General features: G+C 43.8%; 1 protein-coding gene across 2 annotated transcripts in view; it reads right to left on the minus strand.

The window, feature by feature from the left end:
* Positions 1-15136, minus strand: part of DNMBP (dynamin binding protein) — a 59041-nt gene that overhangs the window by 16213 nt on the left and 27692 nt on the right. Inside the window, exon 1 of one of the 2 annotated variants that reach the window (XM_075257763.1) lies at positions 6614-8395. The exons of the other annotated variant lie outside the window; for it this stretch is intronic. Coding sequence (XP_075113864.1) covers positions 6614-8030 — 1417 coding nt within the window. The 5' untranslated portion in view covers positions 8031-8395. Of the gene's footprint in view, positions 1-6613; positions 8396-15136 lie in introns of those variants that run through there. 2 annotated transcript variants of the gene reach the window in all.

Consider the following 15136-nt stretch of genomic DNA (forward strand, 5'->3'; position numbering starts at 1 on the left):
CATAACTCCCCCCTGCCCCCTCCCAGGAGATGATCTACATAATGGTTTCTGCTAGGTCTGTACACAGGCTTAAAGGGAAAGTTTGCAGAACTTTTCCATCCTGTCAATGATTGTTCATGTGAGGTTTGTTATTAAGGCAATATCTGCAGGGTCTTCTACAGAAACCCAATCCCCGGGGGGCCGCTCTGCTGCAGACAATGCATTACCCTGCACTTACCTCTGTGGATCAGTCCTCTCAATGCCCAGGGCCCTGTATCCCCTCCGGACCCCGCCAAGCCCCTCAGCTCTGAGTATTATCATCTCAATGGCCGGAACAATAGAGGAGGGAGGAAGAGGCAAAGCCTGGAGACAAGGACTGAGATCTGTGGTCTGGGGGAGGTTCATGGGAGACCCACTGGTTATATCTAGGAGGTCTCCTATAGAGGTATATTAATGTGACGGTATACCCAGGGCAGTATGAGATATACCATAGATAGGGGGTGACACAGGACACGCATGCTCTAAGCCTAGTAGTTCTTAGGATCAGTTCACATCTGCGTTTGGTAGTCCGCATGGGGACTCCACCAATGGAAACCTATATGCATTAAAAAGCAGTGAGCTAAGAAACCACACAGACCCCATAGACTATAATGGGGTCCGTGTGGTTTCCTCTGCGGAGTGAAAAGAGGTGCATGCAGTCCGAAAGCGGACTCCCTGAACAGAATACCGAATGCAGATGTGAATTGGGCCTTGCTACTTGCAGGCTGTTTGTGGAGAAGATAGTGTTAACATTACTGAACTCATGTCCCTAAGGCCACATGGCTGTATCAGGATTCGGGAATACATGAGCTGATCTGCAGTACCTGATATAGCCACAGCACAGAGAACGTCGCTGTCTGCTTCCTGTTCCATTCTCTGTGTATTAGAACACATGATCTGATGGGGTGTTGGGATTTGCCCCCCACTGATCTAATATTACAAACCTCTCTTTTCTCAGTGTGCAAAACCCCTTTAGGTTGTGGCTTTTTTTTGTTGCAGATTTTGTTGCATTTTTTTGAGCCAAAGCCAAGAATGACTACAAAAGGAAAGGGAACTATATAGGAAATTCTTATACGTCTCCCTTCTGCTCAGTCCTCTCTTGGCTGCGTTTCCGCAACGTGGGGCCTCAGCCTTATTGGCTGAGATCTTGGATATGGAATGTCGGCCATATATATATATATATATATATATATATATATATATATATGTATAGGAATATCATATAAATACCAATAGAACAAAGCTTTGAAGGTTACAGATCCAATAAATTTGTCCCAGGCACCAATAACACTAAGTCATCTGAAGACGATACAATTTGCAGATATCTGTAGTTGTGAATATTCGCCTGGGTCTTTGTTCTGGTCGCACAGCTTGTGTTATGGAGGACAATACGTGTTATTTACTAGCAAGGATTACAAGGCGCAGACAATGCAGATCAATCCCAGCTAGGGGCTGCAAGGAGATTCCTGAGGAAAGTCAGACATTTCCTCTGCACAAACCAGTTTCTTATTGTTTGCTAATCTTGCCTAGAAATGCAAAGAGCTAAGAAACTGAACATCTGCAATACACAGAAACCGTAACTATCAGGGGTTTCTATAGCAAGACAGCAGAGCAAGTATGCATGCTGGGAGTTGTAGTTTTGCAACAGCTGGAGAGCCGGACGTTCCCTACCCCTGCATTAGGGTATTGGCAAGCAAAGTGTGGCTTGTTGGGGTAACCCTAGGGTCACACTAGTATTTTAGGTAATGCTATAAACCAGTATACAAAGTGAGGTTCCCCTCTGGTGTAAGGTCACATAGAGCTACAGATCAATGCCATGCAAATTAATGGCCGCCTGTAACATTATCTCAATGTACCTCGAGTAAACATGGAAATCCCGAGCAACAAAAACCACAAGCTTTACATACACAAGAAATCACAGAGCGTGCAATGCGAGGTCATGGCGTTATAGGTGTAGTATAGAGAGTTTTCTGAATGATCTCCTCTGACTGGCCCATAGTCATGGCCTCCGCACTCAGCTGAGCATGCATGTTGTTTCTATGGGTGGAGGTGACGCCACACCTTCACCATCGTTTGGTAAAACAATCCAATGTACGTGACCTTTATGTCTGATTGAAAGTCAAGTATAAATAGATAAATGGCTAAGGATATACACCGATGACAGGACCCAGAAAATCATCCCATGAGATATCAGTCTCACCCCATATTAATCTTCCATCCAGGGACAGAGGGTCAAGTGCTTGTTTGACCCTCCCAACCCATGTAAGACCACAGACCAGTGTTCCCCTTCCCCACCCTTGTATTCTAATGTTCCACTGGTTTGTACCCCCTATAGAGATGGGGTATATAGCCAACCTGACCTGTCCTCCCCCACCTCCATAAATCTATTGGGTCAGCCAGTGTTTTGCTCACATAGACTGGTAGGGGGTTGCAAAACAAGCAGCGACTCATTCACATGGTGCAGCGACCTTTCACCTGCTGAACGCCAGGCTGAGGATTTAGCAATAAACTGTTGTCACTCTCTTATCGCTTATAGCACATCTTCACCTTTGATCACTAGTTACAGTAACCGTCTGTATCATACTCCAGAGCTGAACTCGCAATTCTGCTGCCTGTCATGGGAACAGCTCAACAAACCTGGGAGATTCCAGCTCTGAAGCCTGCAGAGTTGTGAACTCAATGTCTGAAAACATGAAATTCACCGCAGTTTTCTAGTATGACATTGTAAAAGGAGCTTTGTGAATGTTTACAGCAAGCAAACAGCTGTCAGACATGAAGATCTATGTATACAAGAATAGTCATGGCCTGATCTGAAGGTCCAACAACAAAGCTGCCAATGTAGAGCAATACAGGATCAGGAATACAAGAATACAGCACCAGTAACTACCAACTGTTAAAAGAAAACGGTGTAATTCCTCATTTTTCCTGTGGGGGCACTGCAGGGAAACTGCACACTGGTTCATTTATATATCACTAAATGTTGGTGGTCCTAAGATCACAAGTTCCTATGATCAGCTATGACCATGGTCAGGGGACAGACAGATGTACAACCCCTTATCCATCTTGTGTAACATCTTTAGACGTCTTTCCACCATATTACACCAGGCCTTCCACATCTCCAGAGGTTCTCAGGTCCCATTACTATTACGTTTCATCACATCTGAAGGGTTACTCCTGGCTCCTGAGTTACGGGATCACCTTTTGTACACTTTCCCTAAAGAAAGCGATAGTATTACCTGAGAACTCAGAGCGGCTTTTGTTAGGAGTAATACCGAGCCCGGAGACTCACAATGGAGAGGTATTAGCTGGATCTCAGGAGGCTTCATCTCTCCGCATGGGACTATACGATACAATTACTGAAGATTAAAAATTCAAGGCTACATGGAAAAAGTGCAAGGACTCCATGTAACGGGAAAGAAAAAAAGCAAAACAGAGCTCAAGTCTGAGGACGCTAGGCCAACGCAAATCCATACAAAACCAAAAAATAATGCACCATAAGAAGGTCAAAGGACCTCACAGCAAACATGAGAATAAGGTCCCTCTTAGGATATTTTTGACACCACCAAACTTTTAGTTACTCAGATCTAGGAGGACATGTCAGTGTAGACTTCGGCCAACAAGACTCTCCATAGACGACAAGAAAATAATCCAAAAAGTTAGAACCCAACAGTAAGTTTTCAGACGCACTGGCTACTGTACGCAAGGAATCTCCCAGTGGTTGTCAGAAGAACATCACAAAGCCAGAAACGTCTTAGACCCGATCAAAAACATGGATTCCAAATTATAAGAAGGAAGGTCCAGATTTAGGACCATGTCAGTGGTTATCCATGGACCAGCCATGGTCCGAATGTCATCTGTGCACATAAAAGTTGACTCACTTTGGCCATATATTCACCGTCCATCTTCCCCCTTATGTGCAGCGGCAGCTTTACTTGTCTTCACCTTGTGGAGGACCTGGAGCTTCCTTATACACAACTCCACCTCCTAAAACACAACTTTTTGCCCCCGGGGCAGTCTGCTGAGACATACAGAGACGCTCTGCTCATACATACGGCTTTACGAATTCCTGTTTTGGGAGAGTAACCTGCAATTGTCACATACTTTGCCCTCTAGACCTGGACTGGGGGACAGTACAGGAAAGACCAGTTCAGATTAAGACGTTGCCTTGAGTTTGGCGGATTACCAGGTTTCCTACACTAATGCCAAGACCTCTGTTAGGCTGTGTTCACATAGTGCTGTAATACAGCCTGTTATTTTGTGAAATTATAGAAAAATGCCGCATTTTTGTTGCAATTTTTAGCAAATTACGGCAAAAACTGTGACTTGCCCACCCAATATCGAGGAGTCTAGTTCTCTATCCATTGACACCGGTGAAGGTATATGACACCGCAATGTATTGTCGCCCATGTCAGGGCCGGTCAGTAAGATGCAAACTCTTAGCCCTGAGCGCTCCTGTAATACATACAATATTATTACAAACTCATTTGGATTTTATTATTTATTTAGTATAAATCGCCGTTTTTACGAGCTGTAATAATACGCGCCGCGATATTCCCTCCGGCAGCGGAGAGAGCGACTCCCTGTAAATGGTCCTATAGACATACGGTATAATACAGATTAGTGTGGGTGTCATAATTCTATAATTGTAGCCTGAAATAGAGAGTCTCAAGTATCGCATTCTTGTACAGGGCGGCCATATTTTTGGGTTGTCAGTGACTAATTGGCAAACATGCAAGGTGCGTGCTTGACAAGGGCGAGGAGGAAGCCATACAACAACAACAAGGTAGATATAGGTCGGAAAACTTCCTGATCAGGAACTGATAGCTTGTGTGTTAGGGACATGCAACCTGATACAACTGGAAAATGGACCCCAAGGGCACAAAGGCCCGATCAAGTCCCGTCAGTCAAGCTAATGAGAATCTCGCAAGCAATGGTGATGTCACATAGTGTCCATGGTAGCCCACCACCACAACCCCTTGCAAAAGGATATTTAGGAGATCGTACAACCTCTAGGGTATATGGGTTAGGTGGAAATGTAGTGATATAGCCCCTATCTCATCATCATCCAGTCTGTCTGGAATAACCTATAGAGACAGACGGATTGGACAAGCCTATATCCAAAGAAGATCTGTGCTTGGTTCTCCAAGATGGTGGCGTGAACAACCTCCCTGCTGAGATCTACCAAAAACTGTCTGCAAGTACCGAGAAGAACTGATGCTATTAACCCTTCTATTTCTGAAACTATTCTTGGTTACCCACACCTGCCTAAAACTTTTGGACAGTACTGTCCATTCAATTTTTTGTTTTGGTTTTCCCCCTCCGATCTCACTGTCCCAGAATCAGCCCATAGGACCGGCCCTTTGGCAAACACTGCATGATGCAACCTGACATCTCCACACTAGGAGTACAAAGAAAGTTGGAGATGGAGAGGAGGAGTCAGTGAAAGTATGTCAGGCGAGGGGGAGGGGAGGGGTGAGAGGTGAATTCGAGGGAAGCTGATTAATTTTGGTGTTGGGGGAACAGAAACAACAGAGATTTGCTTAGATCAGCACAATGATTGTGGATGAGAAGTGGAGCTACGTTTGTGCAGGGAACAAAGAAACGGACGCTCAACTTTTTGAAATTCTTGAGCCGTTCCTAGTTGTATACAAGTATACAATATACAATGTTATATTGAAGTTCTTTGCAGAATCTAGAACACCAGCAGAGTCGGACTGGCCCAGAGTCCCGTCTACAACAGTAATGGCCACCTATTCCGACAGGACACAAAAGATTCAGTAGAAGACAACCCCATTTGGTGTCCTCTATGAAGCCCATGACTTGTCACTAGGGTCTACTCATGTATAACCAAATGAATTTTAGGTGGCTTGTGCTCAACTCAACCTTCTCAAGAACAAGACAGAGGAAGACATCTCAAAGCCTTACGTAAACCACACACTTTACATCTTTAAGGAAACCCATAAATGTCTCGACGGATTAGAATATAACGTATAAAGCAAAACCTATCTATGAGGGGCGGATCATTTCTACTAACTGCACAGTAATATTCACAGAATCTACCCACACCTACCCAACGAAAACCTGAAATACTACATGCCACCGGCTTAGCGCATAACATGACTTGGAAAAGTAACTGGCAGGACAAACATTGTCCACTTCTAAAGGTTAACCACAACTGAAGTGAGCAAATACCGTCCATGTTCTCCTCACCGGGAATGCTGCAACCTCAGATTTAACACATACAGTGCAGTGTGTACGTATATGACAATCTAGCACCAAAAACATCTGGTCTGGGTCAGGGTGGTCTTGTCAAGAACTTAGCAAAAAGTAGCGGCTTCCTCAAAGACTAGTAGATACAACTACACAGCTGGTTTATGGCTCAGTTTTGGAAAAGGTTGGGACCTGTTGTGCCTCCAGAGACCTCAATTTTATTGGTTGTAAAAAACATCATGAAATACTCTGTAGGACCTACACACACATGTATGGCATGTGGAAGAGCAGTCCTGGCCCCGGGCACTGCCATACAGGCTCCATACACAGGACTCACATACAAGAATCCTAATAGTTCAAAAATTTCCCAAATCACAAAAATTACCTTGTTTTTTCTTCCGGTTTTGGACAAATTCCGAATTTCTCAGACTGCTCGGAGCCGTCCTCCTGTAAATGCTATTCCGTTTCATAGAGTTTGTAGTCATTGCCAATTCAGCTTTCCTGAGAGTTGACTGGTCGGCACTTTGAGGTCTCTCAGCTGAAATGTCATCTCCATGGTCATTGTAATCCACATCCATAGTAGGCCCATTTCGTGACCTCTGGATTTCAGGGCCATCAAATTCATTATAACCATCACTCCGCTCATGAGCCAACTCCATCGTCCTCTGATCCTCCAAAGAGCTTCCATATTGGTCCCTCCTGAGTTTTGGCTTTTTCTCAGTGGTTTTATACCCATCGTAATCCCTGTATCGATCATCCGTGTAGTATTCCTGTAGCTCATCGCTGTTAAGGTACAGGTCAATTCCTTCTGGAGCATTGTACTCAAAGTCATAAGCCATGCGTTTACATGAGGTAGTAGGATCATCCGCAAAATCCAGAGACCGACTTCTGTCATATTTTCGGTCCTCGGCATACTGGTCTGCCAACCATTGATCTTCAACTGTATCAATAGTATCACAATCCAAAGGTAAGAAGTCATAACGCCGGGCGGGGGTCTTCTTGGATTTGCCCATTTGTCCAGGTTCTGTTTTATCCCTTTTGTAATCCACATGGTCCCTCTCGGATGGTCTAGATCTACTCGTTGAGACTTCAGGATACCTAGAAGACCCCACATTCTCATCTCTAACATATTGGTCCTTCATCCTTCTACAGTCCCTTTGGTCATAGTCTGACCTTTTCCGTTCCGTATAAGGATCAGTTTTATAACCCCGGACATCTTGGTCAGAGTTCCTCTTTTCCAAAGACCGATGTCTCCTTTCCGTATCATAGTAGCGGTCCACTTCCCTCTGGCGATAGTCCTGATAATAGCGGTCATCATTTACGCTGTCATCTGAACAATAAGTGTCGTACTTCCTCATATATCGAGCATCTAAATCTCTGGGGTCTTGATAGGAATGTCTATAGTCATTGTAGACATCATGGCGGGGTCTCCTGTCTCCATATTGCCCACCATCATGTCTATACTTAACAGGACTAGTTCTAATGTTCTCCAAAGTATCATAATATCTGTCCATCTTACCATCGTAGTACTCCTCTTGGGATCTCCTGTAGTAGTCGTCTTTGTAGTCCTTGAGCACTCGGTCGTTGGCTCGGCTTTCATAATGTTGTTCTTTCCTCATGGGTAGAGTTCTATGTTCTTCAGCATATCGCTGCTCTTGGTACAAACGTTCCTCCTCGAGGAGTCTACGTTTCCCTATGTTTTGGCAGTCTTCATATTCCCAGCTTTCCACATGATGGTTTCTCCCAGGAACTTGAGACTGGGTTCTTGATGTTCGGTACTGTTCATGTTGCAAGGCGCACATCCTTAGAAGCCAAATGCTTTCATCTACCAGCCTTGAGCTGGAACCCAACTAAGCCAAGTCCATTGTGTGCACATCAGCCCATGCGAGAACGGATGAATGTACAATCCACATTGCGGAGAAGAAGTATCCATTGAACTGTCTACTCTCCGGCCAGGAAAAGTTGTATCTCATGAGCTTTCGGCATACCTGCAGACACTCCCATCTGTCCCTTCTCGCTGAAACTCAAACCCTTGCTATTTTTTTTTCTCTCCTCTCAAGCAGCCAATCCGCAGACTTGGACAACCTCTCCCACCTGACTCCAGAATTAATTAGTAACTAGCGTCATATGACCCGGGGATCTTGATGAGTCCTTGACTTCCATTGGGCAGAACCTTCTCCTCATTTACATACGAGGGCTTGGTTTTCCCAAGCAGAAGAACTGGATAAATCACTTTGTTATGCTAAACGAGAGTCAGAGAAGAAGTTCTGGTATGTGAGACTCGAGAAGAGAGCACGTAATATACGGAGACACAGCAAAACAGAAACCTGACCTCATAGCAAGGATAAAGGAATGACAAGAACAGCAAACATACAATAAAATAAAACTTACATTCCGACTGGATCAGTCAGATATCACTGCCTGAAACTATGTAACAACTAGGAATAATAATAGTAATAATAATAATAATAACAACAATAGAAAATAAAATAATAATAAATAAAATAATAATAAATAAAATAATAATAATAATAATAATAATAATAATAATAATAATAATAATAATAATAATAAAACAATAATAAAAATAATAAAAAAAATAAAATAAATAATAAAACAACAATAATAATAAAATAATAATAATAAATAAAATAATAATAATAAATAATAATAATAATAAATAATAATAATAATAAAACAATAATAAAAATAATAAAAAAATAAAATAAATAATAAAACAATAATAATAAAATAATAATAATAAATAAAATAATAATAAATAATAATAAAACAATAATAAAAATAAAAAAATAAATAAAATAATAATAATAAATAATAAAACAACAACAATAATAAAATAATAATAATAAATAAAATAATAATAAATGAAATAATAATAATAATAATAATAATAATAATAATAATAATTCAGGATATAAATAGCAAAACACTACAGCAAAGGGGAAAATCATCAGGTCTGGATATAAAACAATTGTCCTACTTGTACCTGGGGAGGATGAAGGGTTAATGGGGTAGAATTTAGCAGAGCCCCGATCACACAACATACAGTAACATCTCCGCACTGATAGCATTGTGCCTGCTGTAGATACAATGGTGATCCAATTGTTCAATGGAGATGTCAATGATACTGAAATGATGAGATTAGTGATAGTAATGGGAAGGGGTGTCCGTGATATATGGACTGTATACAGGCAGGTTAGGTTTGTTTTGGCTTACTGCATGTATATCTTAATGCGGGGAGGGATATACACATCTGACAAACAATAATGATCTATGTTTAATTGTGTAGGGGGTATATTTTGGGAAGTGAATTATAGTATACAGTGCAGCATCATCGCCGCATTATATGGACTGTACAGAATGGTATTATCTTGTTACTATATGGTGGCATTATATGGACTGTACAGAACGGTATTTTCTTTTTACGATATGGCGGTATTATATGGGCTGTATATAACAATATTGTCTTGTTACTATATGGTGGTACTATATGGGCTGTACAGAACAGTATTCTCTTGTTGCTATATGGCGGTATTATATGGGCTGTACAGAACGGTATTCTCTTGTTACTATATGGCAGTATTATATGGGCTGTACATAACAATATTGTCTTGTTACTATATGGTGGTACTATATGGGTTGTACACAGAGGTATTGTCTTGTTACTATATTGCGGTATTATATAGGTTGTATATAACAATATTGTCTTGTTACTATATGGTGTAGAAATGAGTGAGTAGTATTCAATCAAATACTTCCCCTGCATAATTATTGGTGTAAAAAAAGCGCCAGGGAAAGTGGAAATTTTTACTGCGTTTACCGCATGGTATTCGACCGAGTACACCAATAACTATGCAGAGGAGGTATTCGATTGAATTTTACTCGCTCGTCTCTAATATGGTGATATTATAGGGGTCTATACATAGTGGTATTGTCTTATTACAATAGTTAGTGTTATGTGAGCTTTTCACGGCCATATTGCCTAAGTACTATATGTAGTATTATATGGGCTGCATATGGCGGTATTTCCTTGGAGCTATAATATGAGCTATAAACCCATCCCTCCTTGCCCCACCAGTTTACTGTTTCACCAAATACCGTATCAGCAGCGCACACAACTCCTGTATAACACTTCAAGACACGACCTGTCTCTGCATTCATGGCCAGCAGACAGTGAGAGCCGCGGATCAGTCTGAACCTGCGTTGTCAGGAGTACAGTTGTGTCAATACATCTGCAGGTCTCTAATAACCGCCATGTTCCCAATTATGTCACAGATCCGTGCAGGCAACGTGCAGGACATCTTATGTCACCCAGATCAGGGATCCTTACCATACAGGTTGCATGCTGTTCCCATGAACGATAAGGAAGTTACATTTTCATCATCACGTTCCATATGATACATAGGACTAATAGGATCACAATGTGCGTATAATCCTCCATATATGGAGCAGATTTCATTGTAATATCGCATTCTGTTCCCTAAAATAATGGGCTGGAGCCCAGACTGTCACATTCCCATTGCACTTCTCAGCCCCATATACTAGCAGAACGTTAACCCAATGATATTGTAGGGTTTGTGGATATGATTTTCAAGTCTCTGTAGACCCCATTCGGTAAAGTCGGCCCCAAGACGGCATACGTGGGCACAGAAATGTCCATAGGATACATGGTACCTCCAAATTACAAACCAGGGCTTCTAAGAAGCTGTAATATAATGGTGTGCACAGGGGCCATGGGCAAGCTGTGTCACTACCATTATTATATTAGGGCCTCATGGCTTCATTCCATTGGTGTAGCAGCGCAGCCCCAGCATGGAAATATTACCAGGAGCCGCACCGTCCCTGGACAGCTGATCTGCAGGGTTACCAGTCATTGGACCCCCACAGATCTCATATTGATGGTCTATTCTAAGTATGAGAAAATGGATAACCCCTAGTTGTATCCAGCAGATACAGATGCAGGACTTGTTACAATGTATCAGAGCTCTGTCCTGTAACAATCGGTGTAGGACATCATTGCGATGCGATTACATTGCAGAGACAGAACAAGAATTTGGCTAATGATTGATAATTAGTTTGATTAGGACAAATTAGACAGATAATTAGCACCAAGATCTGTTACATACAAGGCAGGTACAGTAAGGCTGACCTAATGGTGCCCGTATACATTGCCAACCAGACCTGGCGATCACATTCCTGCCAACTACCAGACTGTACATTGCCTCGGTATGCGGCTTCAGATGGGAAGAACAATGGCAGCTTGGCCATAAGCGGGCAGTGTATGGGCACCCACTATATGGTACTATAAGGGTCAGCAACTACTGATCAAAGGTTTCCCATGTGGGGTGTAATGCAAATATGCAAGCGAATTAATCATCTTATATACATATGGATACATTATGGCAGGCGTACATTCTAGCGGTCTGTATATAGCCGTGTCGATGCCCCTTAACCCCTGGAGTCTCATACGATAAAATTAGTGAACTGCATCTTGATCAATTCTCTCTGCAATACCTGACACAGCCCAAAGCCAAGGGAGGCGCTGTCGTGCACATGAACTAAGACTAGCGTAAGAAACTCCATTCTTAATAAAATCCCCCCACAGTCTAAGAAGTAAGTAAATGAAGAAACGCACCCGCTCCGTCCCAGATCCTGGAATATGGCTTTGTACCATCCAGACACAGCAAAAGAAGTGAAGAGAATATTTTATCTTGTCCCGAAAGTTGTGGACAGAAATATGTGAGCTAAAATAAGAAAAACATCTACAGAGAGTAAAAGCCGTGGCCATGGCGGGGAGGTGCGAGAGCGGACACCCTCCAAACATCAGGCGCAGAAATGTAGGCAGGGGATGTGAGAAGTTGGCCCAAGTCTCTAAAACTTACTCTGCACCGACTGGAAAATTCATTTAAAGGTGTGGTCCATGTTTGTAATCCCCACTGACTGGGCATGTCCGATTATGTAAAAAGGAGAAAAAATGCGGACACTTTTTGGAATACATGTGGCTATGGAGAAAATCCTTTATACCAGAATCTAATAATCCAGAAAGTCCGTGCAGAACTGCAATGTAAGGTCCCAATGTAAGGTCCCAATGTAAGGTCCCAATAGGGAAATTCTAGCAATTCTTGGCTTCTGTGCAGGTCTTCCTCATAGTACACACTGGTGTCCATGTATTTAGGGTATGGGGGCTGTGTAATGCTAGGACAGCTGGATCACTGGGGACTACGTGAAGTAATATATAGACATGGTCCCTGACCAAGTAAATATAGACTACAACAGAGAGTGATCACAAGTGCAGCCCCCTCCTCAATGTGTATACAGGAGTAGGGCATTGGATATCCTCGGAGAGAGTCATTACTGACCACGGAGACCCTTATAGTATTGTAGGTTGGCCACCATTGGCTTCCACAATCCTTCTCCTTTGTACATAACCTGACTACATACATGTTCTGCACACACACACACACACACACACACACACACACACAATGTAAAAATACCACAACCATTAAACTCTTCGGTGACGCCACATACATGACATTGTGTTCCTATGTGTAACACGGCTTGGTCAGTAAATTCAGTGACAGTGGAGGAAACACGCTCTAGTGACAGGCTATGGAGCAGAACATCGTGACGTCAGAGATCTGTGACCCGGGACATCAGCTGTGGCTGTGAATAGCAGGGTGAGAAGTCATACAAGACATTCCTGCGCTCACACTACATCGCTGCAGGAACAGGTGTGCAGGGCCGACACCGACACCCAACATGACTCAAGGGCTGCGCACTTACATAACATCAAACATGGCAGCACCTAAAGGAGAGTAAAATGTAACCTGGAACCAATCTATGGCTTCAGGCAGGGCTGGGTGTAGGGGTTTCTGACCAGGTCGTGCAGGATACATCATGTGTTGATAGTGCAAGGTGTGCAATGAGGGCTAAAGGACTGGGCGCCCGGATCTTACACCCTGGATCCCATACTTGGTCAGCGGGAACCATGTGGTGTCATCTGAGAGCCTATGCAGTTTTGCTTCTACACCTCACCCTATATGTTGACCTTGTGAATATCTGCTGTACAGTAAAGATATTCAGTGTCATGTATGTCCTTTCTCTGTATGGGGCGGTGACCAGTTGGCAGCTAAGTGAGGGCTCGACGGAGAAGTAGCACATTGGTCATGGTAGGAAGAGCCATGGAGGGGACTCATCGATCACAAGTATGGGGGTCCCCTGTCCTCCTTGCTAATGGTAAAACAGTTGCGCATGTGCACGGTTGCTCCATTCACGGTCTATGGGACTGATCGAGTGCACTGCTTGGCTATTTTCATCGGTCCCATAACCTCTTGCTGGAGACGCAGCACATACGCACAAATTTTCTTTCTTCAACCAAATGGGGTCATGGGACCAGCCGGGCCCCAGCACAGCAGAGAGACGAGAAGCCCTTTAAAAAGAACTTGTCCTCTTTGTGACTAGTTAGATTTGCCATTCAGAAGCACGGAAAAGCTGAATGACAAGTGGCCTGGAATTGGTAAGAAGGAACTATTGTATATACAGTGACCTGACCAAGGCGACAAGTTGCGGTTTCCATAGACATGTCTCGGTATTGCAGGTCACACGTTATAATCTGGTGTAAGGAGGGGAGGCCGGGCCCATGCGACAGTGACTCAAGTACAGTAACAATGGCAACACAGGGTGTGACCTGAGACTGAAAAGGAGGCCAAAAAGTGGGCTGGGTACGGAGAACAGAGACCTGGCGGAGGAAAGGAGCGTGTGCGGGGAAAGTTTAATAGTTCAGCTCTGTCAACAGCTCCGTACGGGCAATCCGCCATGTTTATCCAGAATGTTACTGGACTTGGATGTAAAACTACAGATAGGAGCGCAACATATGACGATCAAAGGCTTGAGCCTCACATGTGTCCTACTAGAGCCCCCAATTTGAACCCCCTGACCCATCTTTAGCCAGGGAGACTCTACAAAGAGTCCTCTCCTGTCTCTGTCTGCCCCGGTCTCCATTATTCCTGGTTTACTCTTCTGTCTCCAGTGATATACCTCTCCTCTCCCTGTGACAGTTGACCACTCCCTCTTGTTAGAAATTCTCTCATCCCTTGGTATCTCAGACCTGGCCCTTTCCTGGATCTCCTCATACCTCACCGACCGCACATTCAGCATCTCCCACTCGCACGCCACCTCCTCACCTCGCCCTCTCTCTGTAGGTGTCCCCCAAGGCTCTGTCCTAGGACCCCTCCTGTTCTCCATCTACACCCTTGGCCTGGGCCAACTCATAGATTCTCATGGTTTTCAATACCTTTGCTATGCCGATGACACCCAAATCTACATCTCTGGACCAGACATTACCTCCCTGCTGGCCAGACTTCCAGATTGTTTAGTGGCCGTAGCCTCCTTCCTCCCCTCCCGCTTTCTCAAACTCAACATGGAGAAAACAGAGTTCATCATCTTCACCCCACCCCGTATGGCCCCTCTACCTGACCCATCTATCAAAGTTAACGGAACCTCACTTACCCCTGTCTCACAGGCCCGATGCCTTGGGGTAACCCTGGACTCCCACCTATCCTTCAAGTCACACGTTCAAATGCTCAACACCTCCTGCCGCCTTCAACTCAAAAACATCCACCGAATCCGTTCCTTCCTCACCCCTGAAACTACTAAGACGCTCGTCCAGGCCCTCATAATCTCCCGCCTAGACTACTGCAACACCCTTCTCCATGGACTCCCAGCAAACACTCTCTCCCCCCTCCAGTCCACCTTAAACTGCGCTGCCCGCTTAATTCACCTCACCCCCCCATCTTCATCGGCTGCTCCCCTCTGCCAGTCCCTCCACTGGCTACCTATAGCCCAGCGAATTGAGTTCAAGCTACTAACGCTAACATACAAAGCC

Source organism: Leptodactylus fuscus, chromosome 10 (genome assembly GCF_031893055.1).
Source record: "Leptodactylus fuscus isolate aLepFus1 chromosome 10, aLepFus1.hap2, whole genome shotgun sequence".
Taxonomy (NCBI): domain Eukaryota; kingdom Metazoa; phylum Chordata; class Amphibia; order Anura; family Leptodactylidae; genus Leptodactylus; species Leptodactylus fuscus.